The sequence below is a fragment of the Poeciliopsis prolifica genome, unplaced genomic scaffold (assembly GCF_027474105.1).
Source record: "Poeciliopsis prolifica strain line A6 unplaced genomic scaffold, Auburn_PproV2 SCAFFOLD004, whole genome shotgun sequence".
Lineage (NCBI taxonomy): Eukaryota > Metazoa > Chordata > Actinopteri > Cyprinodontiformes > Poeciliidae > Poeciliopsis > Poeciliopsis prolifica.
In genome coordinates, this window is record NW_026562379.1 from 15,220,792 (window position 1) to 15,241,733 (window position 20,942).

The window sequence follows — 20,942 nt, forward strand, 5'->3', positions numbered from 1 at the left end:
CATCTTTTAATCAGAAAACAATTTAATCAGTCATGTAAAGAAGATGGCACAGCTGGAAATCCACTGAGGCTGAGCAGATACAGAGACAAGCCAAGAAACATAACATCTACAGCGCAAACAATATTCCGTACTTGTGGACTTCCAGTCATCGCCCCACCAGAAAGTCAGGCGGACGGCTGACTGGACTTTTGACTGCACCATGCTAGCTAGTCTTTCCAGGCAGACTAATAATGGATCCACTCACTGTTGCCTCTGGGTCTGCTTAGCATGCACTTTCTCTCCAACAAGGGTCCACTTGTGGTCTTGTGAACAACTATAAATTTGATTGTATCTGCTTGACCAGAACTTGACAGCAACCTGCAGAGATTGAGGAGCTCAACCTCAGCACTCCACCTGGGTTTGTGTACATTTGCCACGCTCACGCCTCCGGACATGAATGTGACCTTGTGATGCTTTACAACAAGAAGAAGTAGAAGGTTTCCTCTCTCCATGACCCTCCTCACCCGACATTTGAATCCATTGTACTGAAAGTTTATGGTTCTTTTCTCTGTATTTTAGCTGCAAGTCACCCAAACCTGAGTTTTTAAATTAATTTTCAGACCCTATGCAAGATGTCTTCAAATGTCATTTTGCTTGGTGACTTTAATATTCACATGCACAATACTGTCTCCTCCCTCACAAAGGACTTCACATCCAGCTTGGACAGCCATGATTTGAAGCAGTATGTTGACTCTTATACACGCTCAAAAGTGCATGTCCTAGATCTAGTTTCTTGTGCTGGTGTAATAACTTTGTTCTTATTTTGTCTGATCATAAGCTTGTTTCCTTCCAGGCCAACTTACCACTCTTCAAAATTGTTCCATCACATTTAGAAACTTTAAGAACATTGATCTCCCAACTCTCTCTTCTGCTACTAACGTCCTTCGCCTCAGAGAAACCGTAACTATCTGTGATGAACAGGTATCTCATTACAATAAAAGACTGCAAAGCCTTCTGGACACGTTGGGTCCTCCAAAAACCTCTCGCTCTGCCCCTGGGTCACTGCATCTCTTGTGAGTGTCTCACAAGGGAAACTGGACTTACTATTCACAAGGACATGTAACACAATCACCTGTTGAAATACAGAAACACCACTTCTCCTGCAAAAACTGTTTACTATGCCTCCTTGATTCAATCCAATGAAAACTCAAGCACCTTGTTTTCTACATTTAGTAATGCTCTCCAGCCCTCTGGCACCTTTCTCCTCATGAATTCCACCATCCTCTGCAATAAACTTATGAACTTTTGTTTTTCTCAAAAATTTAAAAGATTCAGCTGCAACTGGAAGGATGAGTTGTGTCTCATCCTTCCAACACAGCTGGTTACGAACACTGCTTACTGCTTAGCTTACAAACATGTCACACATGCAGACATGTATACAAACAGGCTGCTTTGAACTATGGACTAACACACACATTTGGTGTATTTTATGTATTTGTCCTTGTTAATAAGTAAATAATAAAGAGACTCTCTAAAATCTTGTGATTTCTGTGACAGTACAGAAAGCAATTTCAAATATTTTTATTTCCCTGTGCTTGAACCACAACATCAAATTTAGTAGCGTTCACATTCTTAATAAACAAATAAAAAATGTAACTTGCAGATTCATGGTCTGCATTAGCCGTGCAGAGGGAGAAACGAAAGCACGCTAAGAAAAATAAAAATATAAAGGCGGCGCTGAAAAGTTGAGTGATTAAAAAACACAGAAGGATCTTCAGGAAACACCACAAACACTTCTGTATTTCATATGTTGTTCTGTTTGTAGAACAACATTTGATCCTTTTTTTCACAATATACTATGTTGTTGATGTAAAGCAATCTTCAAAGCCTCGAAAGGCAGTTATAAATAAAACGTGTAATTACTAATCTGTCACATAAAAAGTTTGTGGCCGTGACGTAACATAATGTGAAACAGTTCAAGTCTTCTGAATGTTTTTTAGAACTTGCTTGAACATTAAGCATGTTAACCCTAGCCACTTGTAATTATCAGAAGAACCACTGTCCACAAGAGGGAAGTGTTATCACGTTCATCCCACCATCCATTTACCTCCTAACTTTACCGGCTTGATCCTGTCCGGATGTGTCAGGAGAAAAGGATGAATGACTGAGTAGGAATATGAGGAAAATAAGGAAATGTGGGCGACATACATTTAGTCAGATGGCTCAAGAGGTAAAATATATCTCCACCCATGCACACACGCTCATAATGACTAATTTTTCTGGCAGGAAAAATTATAAGAGCAGTCATCTCTTCCTCTACATTTAATTTACAAAATTCTTACTTTGCTTCGAATATGTAACGGATCGGCTCATAACTCAGCCTCCTCCTCCCCCCGACTTATTTATTCAGCTTGTGGTTCACATGAACTCTGGCTGTGGTTGCTGCAGGCGCCATTGAGGGGATCTGCGGTGCGTCCCTGCTCACACAAAAATGTACACTTTGTCAATTACTTAATTGATTCGCAGTAAATGGTGTCATGATTCATGGAGCTGTCATGTGAATGTTCTATTGCGTCGGAAAGGGAAGTTTGCGAAATCTGAGGTGGTGCGGATCAGGCTTTAAGAAAATATTAGTAAACAAGCTTTGTGTGAAATTTTAACAGGGGGAAGAAAATAAAGTGAGAAGGACAGCCTTCAATCTGAATTGTGTTTCCTTTTAAGACTGTAAGAAACTCACCAAATTGTAAAATATAAACGCAAGGGTTTTTCTATGGTCATATTTGCAAGTTAAAACCTTCTGAACAGCAAATTTTTAGCTTTGGTTTTGATTTTCATTTTTCTGGGGGGGTTTTGTTGTTGTCTTTAACTGAGAAACTAAACCACAAGCTAAGAGACATGGCTTTATGTTTGTTTGAGGGATTTTAGCCTCATAAGCAGTGGTGGTCTCTGCATAAATGTTGCCCTGGGCGAGGCCCTCATTCTGGTTCATTAACCCCCAAAGCCTGTTAGATATAAACAGTCTACAATCAGTGGAGAAAAATTAATTACATAGTGTAATTGGATGCTTTATTAAATCAAACATAGTGCTAATCTGACAAGACAAAAGGATTAAAACAGAATTTTGAATTCTGAAAGTTCATGCAGCTCAAAATTTATTTTGCACTTTTCCCCCCTTTTCTAACTTTGATTGCTCCAATTATTTCAGTTATAATGTCCACGTCAAAAACCGACACTGTTGATGAATTCATCCTATCATATCTGTAACTTCCATTTTTGTTTTTACAAAAACCTCCCAAAATGAATATTCTCTTTCTCACAAAATTTTCACACAATCACCCGTTTTCTGTTTCGAACTTTGTCATTTTAGTTGTTTTACATGTGTATTTTTCACTTACTGTACAAGACTTTAGTCGACTAATTTATTCAGATGAAAAGAATTTAAATTCTGAAATTTAATATTTAATTTGTATATCTTATCTCGAAATTTAATTCCATTCTATTTCAATTTATTTAGCTTTTTTGTGTAAGCCAGCCAATTTCATAAAATATGCCAGAAAATAAAACAAGAAACACACAAAACAAAGTTTCCTATTTAATATTATTACATTCGTTTAACATTACATTAGAGTACAACTATGTAAATTGGAAGGGTGCAGTAGTAAACAATGCAAGTAAACAATATCAAATTCATTTTGGGTGCTTGTGACGCCCCTAGAAAGTGCTGCCCTGGGTGTGTGCCAGAACCGCCCTCCCTTCCCTTCCTTGCCAAAAACAACAACAGCTAACATCTTCACCTTCACGTTACAATGTTACTGATTCCTCTTCATCCACTCAGTATTTCTCTCTATAGGGTTCCGCTGCTCGCTGTAACATTTTGCAGGACAGTTCAGGCTCCTCCCCAGCAAAAACGTCACCCGATCCCTAACAAAGCGTCAGCGATAGTCGGCAACACATTGTGGTGGCAGATCTGCGGGGCGCTGCGCAAAGCGGGACCAGCAACGCTGCATCTCACGTCCCCAAAATATCCCGAGATAAGTGCGGAAGAGCGTGCATAGAGCTCTCTAGAGTCACTGCAACTTCATCGGCCGGGTGGCCGTGCTCCTCTCTCTCCCCCCCAGTCTGCTGAAGCTGCTGCAGACCGGAGGAATTTATAACTTGCGGAACTGAAACTGGAAAGCGTGATCCGTTAGGTGCGCTGTCAGTTTTCTGGAGGAAGTTGTGATTGTTTTTTTGTAAGCAACGGCCACATACTTGGAGTTACCTTCCCAGTGTTGGAAACTTCCCAACGCAGCATCGATCGAGGTCCTCCCGCCCACTTTACCTCTGATCCACAATACAGGAAGGCGGAGAGAGAGAGAAACAGAGAGAGAGACAGAGAGAGAAAGAGAGAGAGAGTTGAGCAGCCGCAGCGGTGGATGGAGCAACAAAGGCTGGATGGTTAAACTACAAGAGTCCCTCTGAGGAAAACTCAACAGCGCTTTTTGTCGTCGCCTGATATTTTCTTAACTGGAACTCTGTATCAGCTTGGATCTCATTCCGGGGACCCCATCCAGAGCAAACTCCCCAGTGCCAACCCAGCGGGGGGGAATTCGTCGCAGACGTGAAATTGATGCTTTGGCACGGAGAGTCGCGCCGCCGAAAACGTAGTTTTGCGAAAGTCTCCTGCAGCCCAGCGAGGGAGAGGTAGACCAGTCTGCGGCCGAAGTGGGATTTGCAGAAGTTGCATGCGTGTTCTTTGTCGCCTCGAGTGAGTCCCGTCCATCCGCGCTCAGGTTATCAGAAGAGACCCGCCGGGATAGTTGAGGAGCCATGGAGCTGTTCGCGGGGATGTTGGCTTTCCTGTTGTGGCTGCAGGTTCAAGGTAAGCCGCAGTAATCCACAGACACCAGCAGGGAATCTTCTGCCTTGTTTCCCCATGACCTCCCGTCTCTGTGTGCGTGTGCGCAGGATGATTGGAGGTGCGAATCGATTTGATTGCATGTTTTGGCAACAAGGTGTTTAAACTAGTGAGGTGAAAATATGGAAAGTGTTTTATTTTTTATTATTATTATTTATTTATTTTTTTGTCTTTCTCTGTCTCAGAAACCAGCCCTGTTCAAAATAAAAACGGCTGCAGAATACTTATTGGGCTGCCAAATAATGAACTTACCAGGGCAGCAGGCAGATGGCGATATGTGCGAGTCATGCAGGCCAAGGCGTCCTTAAGTTTCCCAATAATTCATTTTAATGGTCTCTGGGCGACATGCATTGCAGTGGAATGATAATTAAAAAGTGTTATTCTTGCCTCCCATTATGCAGTTAAACGCAAACAATCAAAATTGGATCAAATGATGTGAGAATTAGTTTTTTTTTTTTTTATGGTTAATTTGTGATATGTTGGGTTTTAAAGGGCAGGGGCACATCCACCAAGTTTTTAAATGGAGGTCAAACGGCGGGCAGTAATAATCCTGAGGTGACCTGTCAAAGGCCAAAAGACAGAATACGTTTCAGTTGTTTTATGATGCTGCTGTCACATAGAGGGATGAGAGAAGCAGAGCCAGGAGTGAGTGAAGGGGATTTAAAGATGGCACACAAAAATAGGAGAGAATAAATAAATAAACAGTGGGAAATCCTTAAAAATGCAGTATTTAATAAACTCATGCTACAGATGAAAATGAACCACTCCAACTTTCCTTACAAACAATGATTTCATTTGCCTTTAAATTTTCTCATGTTTGTCAAATGGATTTTCTTTTCTCTAGGGACCATACAGAACACAAAACCTGTTCCAAAATACAGGTTGTGGTTATAATACCAAATCCAAATGCAAATGTTCACCCAGCCCCATTGGTGGGTGGCAACACTATTTTCAGGAAAAGAATGACTCACATTCAGTTGACATTTGTCTTCCAATCTGATTTTTGCCAGTTCTGGAGAAAGCAACACTGATAAAGCAAAGTTAATTTGTTGAGGCACATTCTATACATTTCAAATGATTTTCTAATTAACATTTCTGGAAATGTTAATTAAAATAGAAATTATATGAATATAATTGCTAACCACGTTCAGAGAAGTCAGTTATATTCCACAAACAATGTAAATTTGAATTAATATTCGGCTAAATGTGCTCTTCTGGCTGGGCCGCTGTTTTTGAAAATTAGTTTGCAATTATAACAACTTTGAATCTCTTCTTCTTGTCTGGACAAAATGTGCTGTTCAGTAATAATGACTGCCTTACAGTTAAGAAGCTCAGCTAGCTAGGGAGTTTGACTTTAGCTTTTGCTATGTTGCTAAACCAGATAAATAAAAACTCAAATCCTTGCTCAAACACAGAATTCTTTTCAGCCACAAATCTTTACTTCTTAACTTTTACTTAATTGATATGTTAGTTCATACAGCTCATATAAACATATTAAAGACACCCTGGAGATTAAGAAGCTTAGCTTGCTAGCCAGTGTTAGTTTAGCATTAGCACCGTCACTAAGCTAGCTAAAAAATTACTTGGATACAAACTTACACCCTTGCTCCCACAAAATAACATAACTTTTTCTGGGATTTCATATTTGTATATAACATATTTAAACATGTTAGTCTTAGCAAATGAATTGTAACATCTTCCTTAAATTGATCGAAATATTTAGTCAGATTTTATCGCCTAAATAAAATTCCTCATGTTTGAATTTGACAATTTACTGAACACTGTTTCACATATACTTTATTCACATTTACAAGATTTTAATGACTAATATTTAACTCCCCTCTCAGATGCCTTTGCTGTGGAGCATGTATGTATATTTGAAGGGGCGATAGCTGATAAGTGGATGATGAAAGTGATATTTTGACATTGATCATCTTGACATTAACGTTGCACAAAGTGACTCTGATTATTTCCACACATGCCTAATAGGCCCATCAGACTCATTGGAAGGAGTGTCATTATTCAGGTTGTATTGACAGGCTCTAATTGGAAAACAAAACAGGCCCACGAGGAGACATGTGCGTACGTGTTTGCGATCCATTATGCTTAAGGGGGCATTTAAGGCTTAGTCGAAAATTTTACCGGTTTGTTTACATGTCTGGAGCCTCATTTTCAAGCAAGAAAGGGAAGAGGGTCAAGTGTGGTCAAGAAATATCAAATGTTGTTTTGATCGGCATTGATGGATTGATTCCCCCCCCGACTGGCTGCAGTTCGGACGTGTTTACTGGATTTGAGGTTTCCATTATCCAGTTGTATGTCTAATAAATTTTTCCTTTTGGGATATTTTACCTCGTTCAGCTCCCTTTTTTGTAGCTTGAGAACAACCGAGATTCTGACCTTGTTGGCGGCGAGGCTTCTTGTGGGGTCATGTGTTTAAGTCTGATTGAATACTTTGATCAAACGTGCTGTCTGATTTATATTGAGATGATCCCTTTGCTTGTGGAGAAGATCAGGATTAGCTGGGTCTCTTGGGAATCGCGCTGGAAATCGTTTGAAGCTGTTCAATCAAGTGTGCAGGAAATGTCTCAAAAAGTGCCCTTCAAGCATCCTGGAAATTTCCTACTCAAGTAAAGCAAGAGCTGGTTTGAGGCATAATTGAGACACTGTATAAATATGCTTCATGTTTATATTCTTCTCTTTATTTGATGCCAAAGCAGCTAAATAATTAATGTCTGCAGACATCTTTGTGGAGAGAAGAGACTTTAATTCCTTCTGCTACATGAGTTGGTAGGACTTGTTTCTTTTGACATGCAAACACAAGAATTCGGTCTTTCACCCTGAGGTTAAAGGGTGATACCATAAATGCCCGCCTGTCTTTGATGGCCTAATTGATATACAGCATGTTTCAGGCTCTTCCCCCCGTTTTTTTTTTTTTTTTTTTTAACCAAAGCACAAACAAGTGAGAAAAGGTCCAGACAAATGAATGTATAGCAGCACAGAGAAGCCTGTTGCAGTTATCCACGGGTTGGGAGGCATTTGTGCTTGTCATGGTAATAGCCATTTGTGGAAAACAAAACAGGTCCAAATTCGTAAACAGAGAAATGTTCAGAGCTGCCTGCCAAATAGACTGTCAAAGGGAAGGAACAGTGAATATAATAGATCTGTGAATAACAGCAGCAGCTCCGGTCTGCATTCTTATATCAGAGCTCGGTCTCTCCAGGATTCCAGGCTGATATTTAATTGGATGTGAATTGAGTTAGCAACCAGGTGTCTGTTTTTTATGACTTGGCTCCTTTGGAGGGTCATGCTGCTATTCCAGCCTATATTAATATAAGTATGAAGAGTGGTGTAAAAGTATTCTCTGACTTTTATTATTCATATTAGAAAGGCTCCACATTTGGGAAATCAGCTTTTTCTCATTTTCTCAACCACAAGGTTTAATTCACTGGACCTGAAACTGGTGGAGAGCTGTGAATTGGAATGCAAATAATGTATGGTTTTCAAATAATTTGACAGAAATAAATTAGAAAAGAGTGTGCCATTTGTCCTCCTTAAGTCAGTTCCTTGCACAGACAACATTCCCTCTGGCAGAAGTTGGAGAGGTTTGGGGGTATGTCTCTACCAGCTTTCAACATCTGGAAACTGATTCCCCCCACAGTCTTCTTTGCCAGAAAGGTCAAGCTCAGTCAGATCTGATGGATCGCTAAATAAATAGAGCCTCTATTGGATTTAGGTCTGGACTTTGACTGAGCCATTCCATCACAGGAAAAGCTTTAATCTAAACCATTCATTTTATCTCTGGCTGGATGATTAAGGTTGTGGTGAACTTCTAACTCAAATCTTAACTCTTTTTCAGCCTGTAAAAATGTTTTGGTCCCAATCCCTTTAAAACAAAGCAACATGGTGGTGGCAGCAGCGTGCAGACATGATGCTTGATGTATAACCAACATAACATTGTCACCATTTTGTATAGTGTGACGGTAACAGCGCTATTCCCTGACGCATGAGAGTATGACTCTCTTACGTAACATGTAGACTCTGTGACATTTAATGTACCATATTTTGTTAAAAAGAGAAAAAAAATAAAAGTTAATAATTGATGCCAACTGAGTCAAGGACTTTTTGAGACATTCAAAGCTTCTGCAAAACGTCAGCATTAACCCATCTGGTGTTCAAAATGCTGCTGATGTTTTCTCACAAACTTCAGTCTAATTAAAAATCCAGCACTGGTTTATGTTGGTCTATCACAGGAAATGCCAATTAAACAGATTAAACTTTGTGGTAAAGATATGAATATTTGAAAAAGCAATGCGATTTTTAAGAATAGCTGTTTGTAGCCGTCTTTTGGTAGTTAGCTAATAAATGTAGCGCATTTTTACTATCAGCACTAAAAATAGGTATTGCTGATATCAGTAATTTCTTAACATGTTGGTATCAGTTGGATTTGCATGTTTATTAAACAATATTTATGTTCACCTTGTTGCTATTTATTTAGGAAGGGTAAAAGAGAAGATTGGAAAGGGTAGTAAGATATATGTGCAACATCTGTAAATATCAGTCATTGACCATAACAGTGTTATAAGTGGCTTTGTGACTGTTTCGAAATTGAGTTTGCTGCAGACTGCTGTAGTTTGTCCAACATGTTTCCTTCTCTCTCTCTCAAATGAGTTCCTCCTGAAAGTCTAGCTGGAAGCTTCACAACACATCTGCATTTATTTTCATGTCACCAAACCCTAAACTGTTTGCTCGTTTCGATTTCCGAGCGATGTCCCATCAAAGCTGTAAGTCAACATCTGATGTTTCCAGCTGGATTTGCCGATCCACTGCTCTGTTGTCGGAAGCGATGAAGAATTGGGCAGCTTGATTTCTGAGCTTGTTGTTGAAAGCCTGACACACAGCACTTAACTTTGACGTGTCACAAATGGTCACATGCTGTGGTGCAGCAACTGTTTGTTTTTTTGTAATCTCATTTGAAGTGCATAAAGCACTTTTGTGTTGGGAATGTCACACAGTACAGTTGGTTGGGTCGATTGTGAGCAGAGGGACTTTGAGGACAGTTGAAAGCTCTTTTTGGAATAGGGAAAAAAAAATAGATGTTTGATGATGAGTGCTGAACCAATGTAGAGCTGCTTTAGTTCTCCAAGTGTTGGAAACACTCATGAAGGGATATGTCCTTCTGCTACACAAGTTATTCCCTCATTATTTTTCTCTTTGATGAAGGTTCTGTCCAACACATCTGACTAAATCTCCCCTGGTCGGTTTGGGATACGGTCACTATTAAAAAAAAGAGCTCCAACATGTTTTCCGTAGCTTTTCGTCAAAGCCTTCAAGGAGACCTCGTGCCTTTTTGCTTGGAAGGAGGCCGTTCCCATCAGGATTTGGAAAGTGTTTCATCAGTGCTTAAAGATGAACACTTAAAAGAACTTGGACCTGAAATTTGCCAGCAAAATGTGCACCGCCTCATCTGGAGCCACCAAATGAGAGCCTCATGTCGACTCCTGCCACATTTATTATCCTTCCCTGTTATTTATTAACTAACCGTTTCGGGCAGCTGGTGTGTTTACCCACCTGTGAAAAACTGGCAAAACAGCATCTCTCTTTTATTCTCTCATATAATTCCCATGCTATACTATTCACACCCCTTGAACTAGTTCACATTTTGCTTACACCTGCACCACCTGCAGAGTATTTAATAAAGTTCTGTTGCAGATCTTTTGCAGGATGTCTTTATTAACTTTGCACACGCAGACACTGAGATCTTTATTCATTTTGCTTTGAAAAAATAATTCATTCTCAGTCGGGCTGAAAGGCGAACGTCTGCAAACAGACATTTTCAAGCCATACCACAGTCTTTGAATTGAATTTAGGCCCAGACTTTGACTGGGCCACTTGATCACATGAATGCGCTTTGATCTAAACCATTCCATTGTAGCTTTGGCCGTATGGTTTGGGATGTTGAGCCAGGTCTTTTGTCATCATCAAGAGGTTATTTTTCATTTAACATCTCCATGGCATGACTCCGCTACTAGCATGTTTTACAGTAAGGATGGTTGAGGTTCTCCAACCTGACCCGTGGATCTATGTAGTTCCATCACTTTATATTTATGAGCCACTTCATTTTCTATCACGTGAGATCTCAATGCAAGACACAGAAGTTTGAGGTTTTAACACGTTTTTAATATTTTAAGCATTATTTGCTGCAGTATTTTCCTCAGATTTCATCATAGTTCAACTCTACATTTTCTGATTTAGAAAGTAAAGTCATTCCAGTTGACTTTTTAACTTTAATTCCCATGTCAACCCTCACGCTTCATTTACATTTCTATTCTCTAACTTGATACAAACTTGGCCCCTTTTGTATTTTTCTTCGCATGAGTGGAAGTTAATTGTGTAATTGCAGCGTGCGTCACACCTGCGTGCATCCATCTGCAGAGGTTGTTGCTCCAATCATGAGCTCAGGGTTCCCCTTTAATTTGTCACCTGCATGCATGTCATGGAGGGAGCACTGCTGGCCTAAGTCACATTATAATTAGCGTTTTCACTTTGTTTATGTTTTATCCTCTTTGCAGAGGAAATTCTAATTGTTTCGCCGTGGCGTTTTTGTTTTCCTCTTGGATGATATCATGAAATACAGTGTCTCTCTGTGGATTGTTAGACCTTGATGGCTTTTAGTTTGAATGCAAATTGCTTTGATCCCCAGCTCTTTGGGGAGACTCCCTTTGGTCCCCGCTGAGGTGATGGATGGGTGAGAGTGCTGTGAGTCCTGGGAGACGAGCTGGAGGGAAGCTGACAGAAGATTAAGCTTCGCTTTTGCTGTTGGAGCTAATGGAGGCACTTGGCCACTCAAACTTCATCTCGCACAGCATTTAGCTCATTGTGGTTCTACTGTCAGCTCTTTGGCAAATCCCCCTCAGAACACTGTATGAAGTGTCTCTGTAAAGCTCTGATTTCCTTTATTCTGTCCGTTGTGATTGTAGACATAGAGTGGCTGTTCATTAATTACAGGAGCTGTGTTTCCTCTCTTTTAAGTTTCATTCTATAGACTGAATTAGTTGATCAAAGAGGGACCTTTTCTCTTTTCTTTTCAAGTTTATGATTCTCATCATCGCTTACCCCTGTGGTCTCTGCATGAAGACTGCGTATCACAAAATAGATGAATAAAGCATGATGAGAAGCACCAGGCCTACATAATGGAAAGGTTATCACAAAATGGAGCATTCCTTGCTTGTGGAAGACTGAACAAATGTTGAATTAAGATGTTTTTTTTTCTCCCGTAAAAGTTGGCTTAGAAAAAACACACATTTCAAAAATGTTTGAAATATGTGTTTGATATCATAATCAGTGAAATACAGAAGTGGGATTATCAGGGTCTGGAGTTATTAAAACAATAGATGAAAATCATCCAACACTTTGCATGTAAACCAAGAATTTTCCTTTTGCACAGTGAAAGATGGTGGTGGCAGCATTATGCTTTGGGCTCAGTTGATTGAACTAGAAAAGTCAGACAACCTTAAGGCGTTGTCTAAAAAGCTGAAGCTGAAGAAAGATTTTATTTTTCAGCATCATACATACATACATCATACATACAGCATGCCATAAAAGAAACAAAAACCTTCACCAGAATAAATACAATCACATTTTGAGGTGGATCAGCTATTCTACAACTACATCATACAGATAAATGTGGGATGTAGATCTCCTAAAATGGGGCATGTTGGCATAAAATGTCATCAAAATCTGGGACAGTTGGAGAAAGTGTGATAAAATATTAAAGTGTGTGATTTTAGTTAACTCTTATCAAGGAAAACTGAATGCTTCAATTGGACACTTGTTTTGGTTTAAGGGTGTGTGTAGACCTGTCACAATAAGCAATAAGTCACTTAATTGTGTCATGAATAAAGAGTAGCTGGATAATTCCCATTTGGACAACAATCGTTAAAGTGAAAAGCCGGCATTTTGAAAATGCTGTAAACGTTTGACACCCAGTAAGAAGTTGTTAGTTTTCACTTCCCCCCCCCCCAAGAGTCCAAACTGGGAATATTTCCTGTTTCCCTGTCTAAGCTGAATGGTTATATTAGTTGAAAATGGTCACAAAATGGCAATATTATCATCTATCACAATAATTTCTGGGACAACTTATTGTCCAGCAGAGTTTGTTATTGTGAGAGTTGTGTGTGCACAAACGCAACCAGACTATAGCTCATATTTTGTTGTTTAAGTACTCCCTCGAAACGACTCATTTTGCCCCCCCGGTGAATTTATGTCCTATTTAATGTGTCTTAATGACTCACCATGGTGTTCCTTACAAAAAACAGGTATTTTAAAGCTCTTTTGAGGTTTATTTAGCTGGCCGTTGTTTCTATGTCCGACAACGAAGTGGCAGGAATCCGATTACTTAACACTGTGCGTAGCTATTTTAGGGTGCTGGGGAAGTTTCAACGAGTATCAGCAGTAAAGTTTCTCCCGGACGCTGGCCTTCTAAGGTTACCAAGCCTTTTAGTCACTACATAGAGTTCGGTATCAAATCCGGCATTTGCTTTTGGCTTTCGGTCTGTCCGATGTCCTCTCCTGCTCCCTTTCCATCACCTCAGACAGCCATCGTGTCAGATCAGGAAGGAACAACACATCTATCAGCAAGTTACAGCTGCAATTCTACACCCTAAATCCTTAGAATTTCTCCTGTGTTTCAATTCAAATCCCAGCATCAGCAAAGAAAAATCAATGAAGGGGCTCAAATATAGCCCAGAGCCTTTCTGATCGAGTCTCTTCCTTATTTAGCTGATCCTTGTCAGGAGATTAAGTGGTTAAATTCTTGTTCTGCTCTTGAGAACTGGAAATGGATCGACTAACTGTTCTCTCTTTGTCTCTTTCTTCCCATCAGTCAGATAGTTTGACGTCTTGTAATGGATCAGACTTAATGTGATTCCTGAGTAGATGCAGATCTCTGATGGGAATGTAAATATTATGTGTTGGAGAGCTCGTCACAATTAGCACGTTAGCATTAACTCGTTCAGTTCCTCTCTTCAGTTACTATAGTTACTACTTGATCATTTCCACTGAAAGCATTTTTTTTCGTTTCAGAAAAGCCACATCCATCTCTTTATTTTTCCAAGCTGCCGTGCAAGAAGAACACAGCCTTTCACTGCATCGTTTTTGGTTTTTTTTTTTTCCTTCTTTTTCCATGCAACCGCCTTGTATTTTCTGCTTGGCTGCTTTAAGGGAAATAAGCCATAGGAGTGTACCATTCTTTGCTCATTGTCTGAGTTTACAACTAGGACATTTAGTCACGAGCTGATCAGGGATTGAGAGAGGGGATAATTCCCAGCCTTGCGCTCTGAAGCTGTATGCCTTTAAAGTACTGGGGATCAAGTAATTGCTGCTTCCACCTTTCCCTGTGACAGCCTGAAAAAGTCAGTTTATAGCGACGAACTGGGCCGATGTGCCCCCATTAACAACCACAGAGGTACTGGGAAGAATTGTGAGGGCATCCCACAGCGTCTCAGTATAGAGGGAGGGAAATGGATCCTGTACGGTCCTCTCTGCTCTGTTTTGAACCGAGCCAAAGGCATTACATTTGTAATTAGCGTGACAGGAAACATTGCACGTTCTGTTAACTCTGCGTGATCGGTTCTTCACATCCGTCTCTCTGGCAGCTTTCACCCCCTCGACTCGTTCATTTTAAAACCAGGCGAACCAGTTGTTGTCGCTTTACCGTGGTTTATTTATTTTTTTGTTTCGTTTTCCATTGTTTGTCTCCGTTAGATTTTATGCTGACTTTTGCAGTGTGTTGACAATAGCTGGCCTGCAGCTCTACCTCAAGTCTCTTCAGTCAAACTGATAAATCAGCTCAGCTGGCTGACAAAGTAGACCAGCTTAGGCTGTAAATTAAACATTAGATACAAGATGCTTCCTGGGAACAATAACCACCCTGTTCTTTGCCTCTGTTTTATGGTTTTTGATATTAAATCATTCTACGGTGAAATAACAGGAAATTACTGGCAGCGGAGTTATTTTACAGTCAATGTGTTGTAATGTATTTCAGCAGGATATTATTGTATATTGGATTACAGCTGGAAAACTAAAGGCTTTACACAATGTTATAGCATCAAGCAGAATTTAAATGTTTTTTTTTTCTCAGTGTGTGAATGTATTTTTGGCAGCACCACCACCACTATAAGTAGCCAAGTCTTGTTAAAACGAGCTGCATTACCGCTGCTTTATAAACTGAGGTTGATTAAACTTCAAGCTAGTTTCCTCTTTCATTTAAGAGTAATATCAAAATGACAGAGCAGCCTGTCTTGTGACTTACTGGGTTACATTAGCATTAAAGAAACACGCGACATTTAAAAAATAAAGGAAGACTGAAAGACAAAATATGATTTATTATAAGCCTGCAAAACGCATTGCAAACTTGTTATGGTAATATCACACACAATATGCATATTGGGAAAGAACCACCATGCTAATTGGCACGTTATTGGCTAGTATTCGCACAACATGCCAGTCATGCGCTAATGATGCTAAACTTAGCATATGCGCTATTGTTTCCCCATAGTCATCTGAGTAAACATAAAAAATATTTTATGGTGTTTGTGTGGCAGCATTTTGAATACCTGGTAAGGAAAAGACAAAACAAAACAAAACAAAAAAACAGACAATATATGAAGAATTGTAAGCAATCTGCAAGCTAACCGTTAGCTGTCAGGCACACAAGTTAGCGATTGTTTCAGAGGATCGTATCTGCTCTAAACTTTCATTCTTTTCAGATTTGTTTCAGAATTCAGTTCAAATTTATTAAAGCTATTATCCTATTTGTGAAAAGAGACAGAAAATATATTTTGAAATGCTTTCTCGTGTTAAAATGTAGAAGAAAAACCATAAAAAATTGGTCAAAGTTAAAACCTCTACACTGATTACATGTTCTGTGAAAATAGTGTGATTTATGTAACTTCTGCATAGAAAAATTGGACTTCTCAAAGTTAGAGTTTATCTCTATTTCTCAAGGTCACAATGTTGTGACGCATCCAATCTCATTGGCTTGATGTAGCCTTACAAAGTCAGTGCTTTGTCAGTGACTAAAATGAATTGGAATGCATTCTTTTTTTTTTTTTGCTAGATATCCATTAGATTGAAAAGACTGTACATAACTGGATTTAAGTAGAATAACATAAACTGAATTAGTTAGTAATTTTTATGAATTTATTCATCTTTGGATTATAATTAGATTAAATTATAAAGCATCCATACCTTTCCTGCGTTGCATGAAGCAGTTGCTTCAGAAAGTAAGCTTGCCCTGCGCCCACTGCAATGCACTCATTGTGTCAGAGCTTCACTAATCTAACATGACAGTAAATAAAACATGAGCAAGTGAACTGTAAACATAATGGAACAAACAAAGACCAACTCGGTGTGACAGGAAAATGTATACAAGTGTTATTTATTGTTCTGGTTTAAATTATTACAGAGTAGAAATTTACATGGAAATGATGAGTATTTAATTGTTCTTTGCTGTGGATATGAAATGCAATAAGGTATTGTCATTACATTACACTCCGAATTTGCTGTGATGCATTTTTTTTGTTTACACAAGTCTAACATGAACAAAGAAATAAATATTTGCAATCTGGTAACAATATATGTTGTACGGATATACAAGAAGTTTTATTTATGAACTGCACATTTTTGAAATGAGGCTTTCAGTGAATCAAATTACAGGTTTTTCAAATTTAATTAATAGGAAGTTTACTTTAATTTGTTTACATAAATTGGCCAATTTTCCATTGGGTGCTTTTGATTGATGAGCTACACTACATTCTTCAATACATTTTTACATTTTTTTTCAGACACATACATTTTCATGTTTCTTTTTATATGTCAAAGTCCCTAGAAAAAAAATTCAAACTGGAATGTCACTAAAAATTTCAGTCAAATTAAACCATAAATTTAAATAATTCTGGAAAAAAAAACGATTGGTAGATCTTCTTCACATGTTTCACATTTGTAAATTGAAGCTGGTTGTTTGATAACTCCTAACTGCACTATGTCTGATCAATGTCATTGCAAGCCTTCAGACTCCATCGCTGGACATCTCATCTGAAGTTGAGCTCAAATTTACTCATAACTTGCAGGAGATTTCTAAATGGAAAATTCAAGCATTCCTAAAATTTAGCAGCGTTTTAGTCTGCGGCTACGAAAAATGTTTCCAGTTAAAGTGTTCCTGAAATTTCCATCATGGTGCCACATAACTGAAGCTCTCCCAAGTCTCAGAGCTTATCTCCTTAAAAAAAAAAAATTCTTTCATTTTCCTCGTTTACTTTCTACAAATCTTGGTTGTGCACCTACCACCTTCCATCTTTCTTCTCCCCCCGTCTCCTCTCTCCGGTTTCCTCGCTCTGCCTTTGAGGATGGCGTGCGCCGCGTGTTGGCTTGGATAGCACTTGATACAAAAGGGGGTTTGTTTCATGAAATGTTTCCTTTTTTAATGAGCGATGGTGTTCGCTCATTTAATATTCCGCACCGATATCTCTCCGGGAGCTGACTGCGCTTCAAAGCAACTGCGTGGTTGTAAACGGGAGTGGGTGACGGGGGTGCTTCAGCAGCGGTAGTGGTTGAATGAAAGAGTTGGGGCTGAGGGGAGGGGGGGTTTCTTATAAAACACAAACACAGGTTTATTTATTCTCCCTGACATATAGCTAAGCTTCCAGCGAGCTGCAGCTCGGTGCAAAGCTCCTTAGTGCCCCCGCCCTCTGCAGGCAAACGAGGAAAATATGAGTGATAACAGGTCAGCTTATATTTCTCTCAGCGTGTCTCACTGCTCCTTGTTTGGATCAACTTCACAAACAATTTCTCAATATAAATAAGAGTTCAGTTGTTTACATATCAATACATAGCCTGTTCTTCCACCTGAGACCTAGTTTTCTCCGTTAGTGGTGTATAAATTTCAAAAAGCTCCTCACGTTGGAAAACTTAGATCTTTTCTTTTTTATGTATTTTTGTTCTCAAACTTTGCTCTAGGACAAATGGAGATGAGTGCGGAGGTGGCCTGCGGTGCAGAACCTATCCCATCACTTTGGTAATGTGGTAGACCGTGACACTCTCTGCCTAAAACGGCGAGTTATTCAGCAGACTGGCACCCAGAACTCATATCCAGGTCAAATTTCTTCCACCGTGGATTTGTCACCCTTGTCATTCTCCCGCCAGTCTGTCTGACACGCTGTCACATTGGTCCACGGAACAAGATGTTTCAATTTCCCAGTGAAGCTTGAATAATTTACTATTGCCTTTGGCTTCCATTGAACTGCGTCTAATATCCTCTTCTAATGTTGTTTTGTACTTAGAATGACCTCTGACTTTTAAGAAAGAAATGAAATGTCAGAATCCCATCCTGTACATTGTTTGGCAAAGTTTGAGGATTTTTCTGCTTTCTCGCCTTAATTTAATTATTTAATTATTATTTGAACCTTCATATAGATCCAGTTTGGATTTAAAAATAGTGCCACAATCAGAACTTTGTGAAGCTCCTGCTGACATCAGTTGAAGGTATCTTCCTGCATCTACTCAACCTTTTTTTTTTTAATGTTTCACCTTTTGTGCACCAAGCACCACACATCCAGCATACTATGCAAAACAAGGTGAAAGAAAGCATTCTTTTATTTCTCATATTTAAAATAGAAGCGCAACAAGCAAAGTGTAACACAAACTTTAGTAGAAAATATGCTCACTTACATGTAAAAGTAGATTCAACCAGTTCTGCTGCAGTTCAATGCTAAATTGTATTAGAGACTGGCAGTCTGGAAAGCAGAAGGTTCCAGCAGACGACATCCTGACCCAGGTGCAGCCTTGACTTAATGTAATCAGTGCTTCATGTAAAATGTTAATATTTCAAAGCAGTTGATAAATTGTTATGTTAGCTATATTTTATCTTTTGCAAGGACAAATTCTTTTCTACTCCAGCAAAAGAATGTCAGTTCAGCGGTCTATACGAGGCGACAAATTCACTATTTATCACCAAATATTAAAGAGACAGTGTTTATGCGTAGCATTATGACCACTGAACATGCGTGAGAAGTTGTTTTCTTTTAAATTATGTGGTAAGTAATTAGTTAGGATTTTAATCTGACATGCTGACCCACTACATCCTTTCATTGCTATGGCTTCTTTGAGCAGCAAAATCTGCCATGCTTAAAAGCAAATATAGTTCAGGAAAAGTTTGAAGAGCACTACAATAAATTTAAGATGTTGACTTGGATTCCAGATCTCTCAAATTCAAATCCAGTTGGATGTCTCTGTGCAGATCTGGACAAACAGGTTTTGCATTTGGATGCACACACTTCCTGGTTGCACATCAAGGAAACTCCCAGAGACAGTTGTGTTAGGTTACTGGATAATAAAATCTTTGTTAAAGGTCAAAGACAGATATAGGTTGTAGTTGACCACAATCTTATTACCAGATGGCATTGACATTTTGTCTTGGCTACTTTGCTGCTTTTCCCTAAAGCTAAATATTTCAAATCCAGACTGGATGCGTATGAAATTCCTACTCCGACCCCCCCGTCCATTTCAGTCTACGTCTCCTCTTCACATTATGTCTTCCAGCTCAACAGCTTCTGCCAGGGGTTTCCACATGGGAGCCTCCACTCTGGCAGCAGCTTTCTTGGCTTTGGGGTTAGTGAGTACAATGAACCAATCAGGTTTGATACCAGTAAAGAAATCACAAGGGGCCATTTTGTAGTTGTAAGCTCAACCATTCAACTTGCCAAATGTTATGTCAGGCTAGAGAGGCAGAAAGTTGGGGAGAGCAGAGAAACCACCCCTCGCCCCATCCTTCAGCTACCCTTAAGGTTTTTTTTTGCCCTGCAATAAATGGGCAAACACCCATTCCCCCATTAGCTCACGGTCTGGCAGGCGTTTCTGGAGTCTGTCTTTCTGCCCCAGTTTTCTTCTCTCTTCACATAGGTAACATACAAATATTTACCTCTGAAGACTGGATATGCTGCTCTAAATTGTTCCCAGGTCTCAGGAGTGTTTTGGCCAGGACGATGAAACTCCGAAATACGAACAAAAGCTCTGCAAATGTGTCAGAAACTGATGAAGTCCCTGCTCTTTTACAGCCTGCAGACTCATATCCCTCAGGGTTGTGTTTCAAATCTTTTTGCTGAATAGACCTAAGTATTGCATCGTCCTTTCCAATTTGAATGGGAGTGAAATGGTGAGCAAAACAACAGCCAAAATATAAAAAGGAAAAGAAAAAAAAAGAACTTGAGATCTAAGATTTGCTCACATGCAGACCTTGCGGGGATGGGAGTGAACAGCAGTCACGCTGTTCTTGAATAAGGCTATGTTCCAGGGGTGAGTCTGCTTTGACTTGAAATAGTGTTTTTGGCTGACGTTCTGTTTAGGCACATTTGGGGCCTGCTCACTGGAAGAAAAGACTCAAGCAAGTAAAAGTTCATTCAATTTTTTACAGCTCATTAGGTCTTTTTTGTTTCCACACGGGAGGCCCCTGAACTCTTTAAAACCTCCCCACGTTCTCTATTAACTCTATCTTCAAGCAAATTAATGGCTCATTGAATAATGGTGAGAATACTATTATGCATTAAATAAGTGAATTTGGAATGAAATAGGAAGATCTTCTTGTCATATTAATTAAAGGATGCTCCATTTTAAATCAAGTTAGTTGAAGTCGAGACGTAACGGGGCGACTACGTCTGGCTTTAGGAGGATATTGGCCTCTGGACTGGAACCATTTTTTGGAACTTCTTTTATAGAATTCTATGTGCATTTATTTTAATATACATTTCATATCAATGTCGGCTTCAAACGTTTGAAAATCAACCACCGTCCCCTTTTTCTGTGCCATGAGATTGCTGACTGACAGACCCGCCCACCAGGTCATGTCTGCACTTGTACGGTTAACAATAGTCACTACTGGCAACTTCGTGGCTTTCTTGTTGTATTTAGCAATTCTTTCAGACAAAAAAAAATTGGCATCGGCCAAAATCAGAATCGACAGGTCAGGCTATTAAACGATTGGTGATCAGTCAGACACTGAACTCGGTAAACAACT

General features: G+C 39.4%; 1 protein-coding gene across 5 annotated transcripts in view; it reads left to right on the plus strand.

The window, feature by feature from the left end:
• The first annotated feature begins 3,550 nt into the window (after positions 1-3,550).
• Positions 3,551-20,942, plus strand: part of nectin1b (nectin cell adhesion molecule 1b) — a 205,484-nt gene continuing 188,092 nt past the window's right edge. For 2 of the 5 annotated variants that reach the window (XM_055028726.1, XM_055028730.1), the window contains exon 1: positions 3,555-4,840. In XM_055028726.1, coding sequence (XP_054884701.1) covers positions 4,789-4,840 — 52 coding nt within the window. In that variant the 5' untranslated portion in view covers positions 3,555-4,788. Of the gene's footprint in view, positions 4,841-20,942 lie in introns of all 5 variants that reach the window. The other 3 variants (XM_055028729.1, XM_055028728.1, XM_055028725.1) reach the window with 3 other exon arrangements.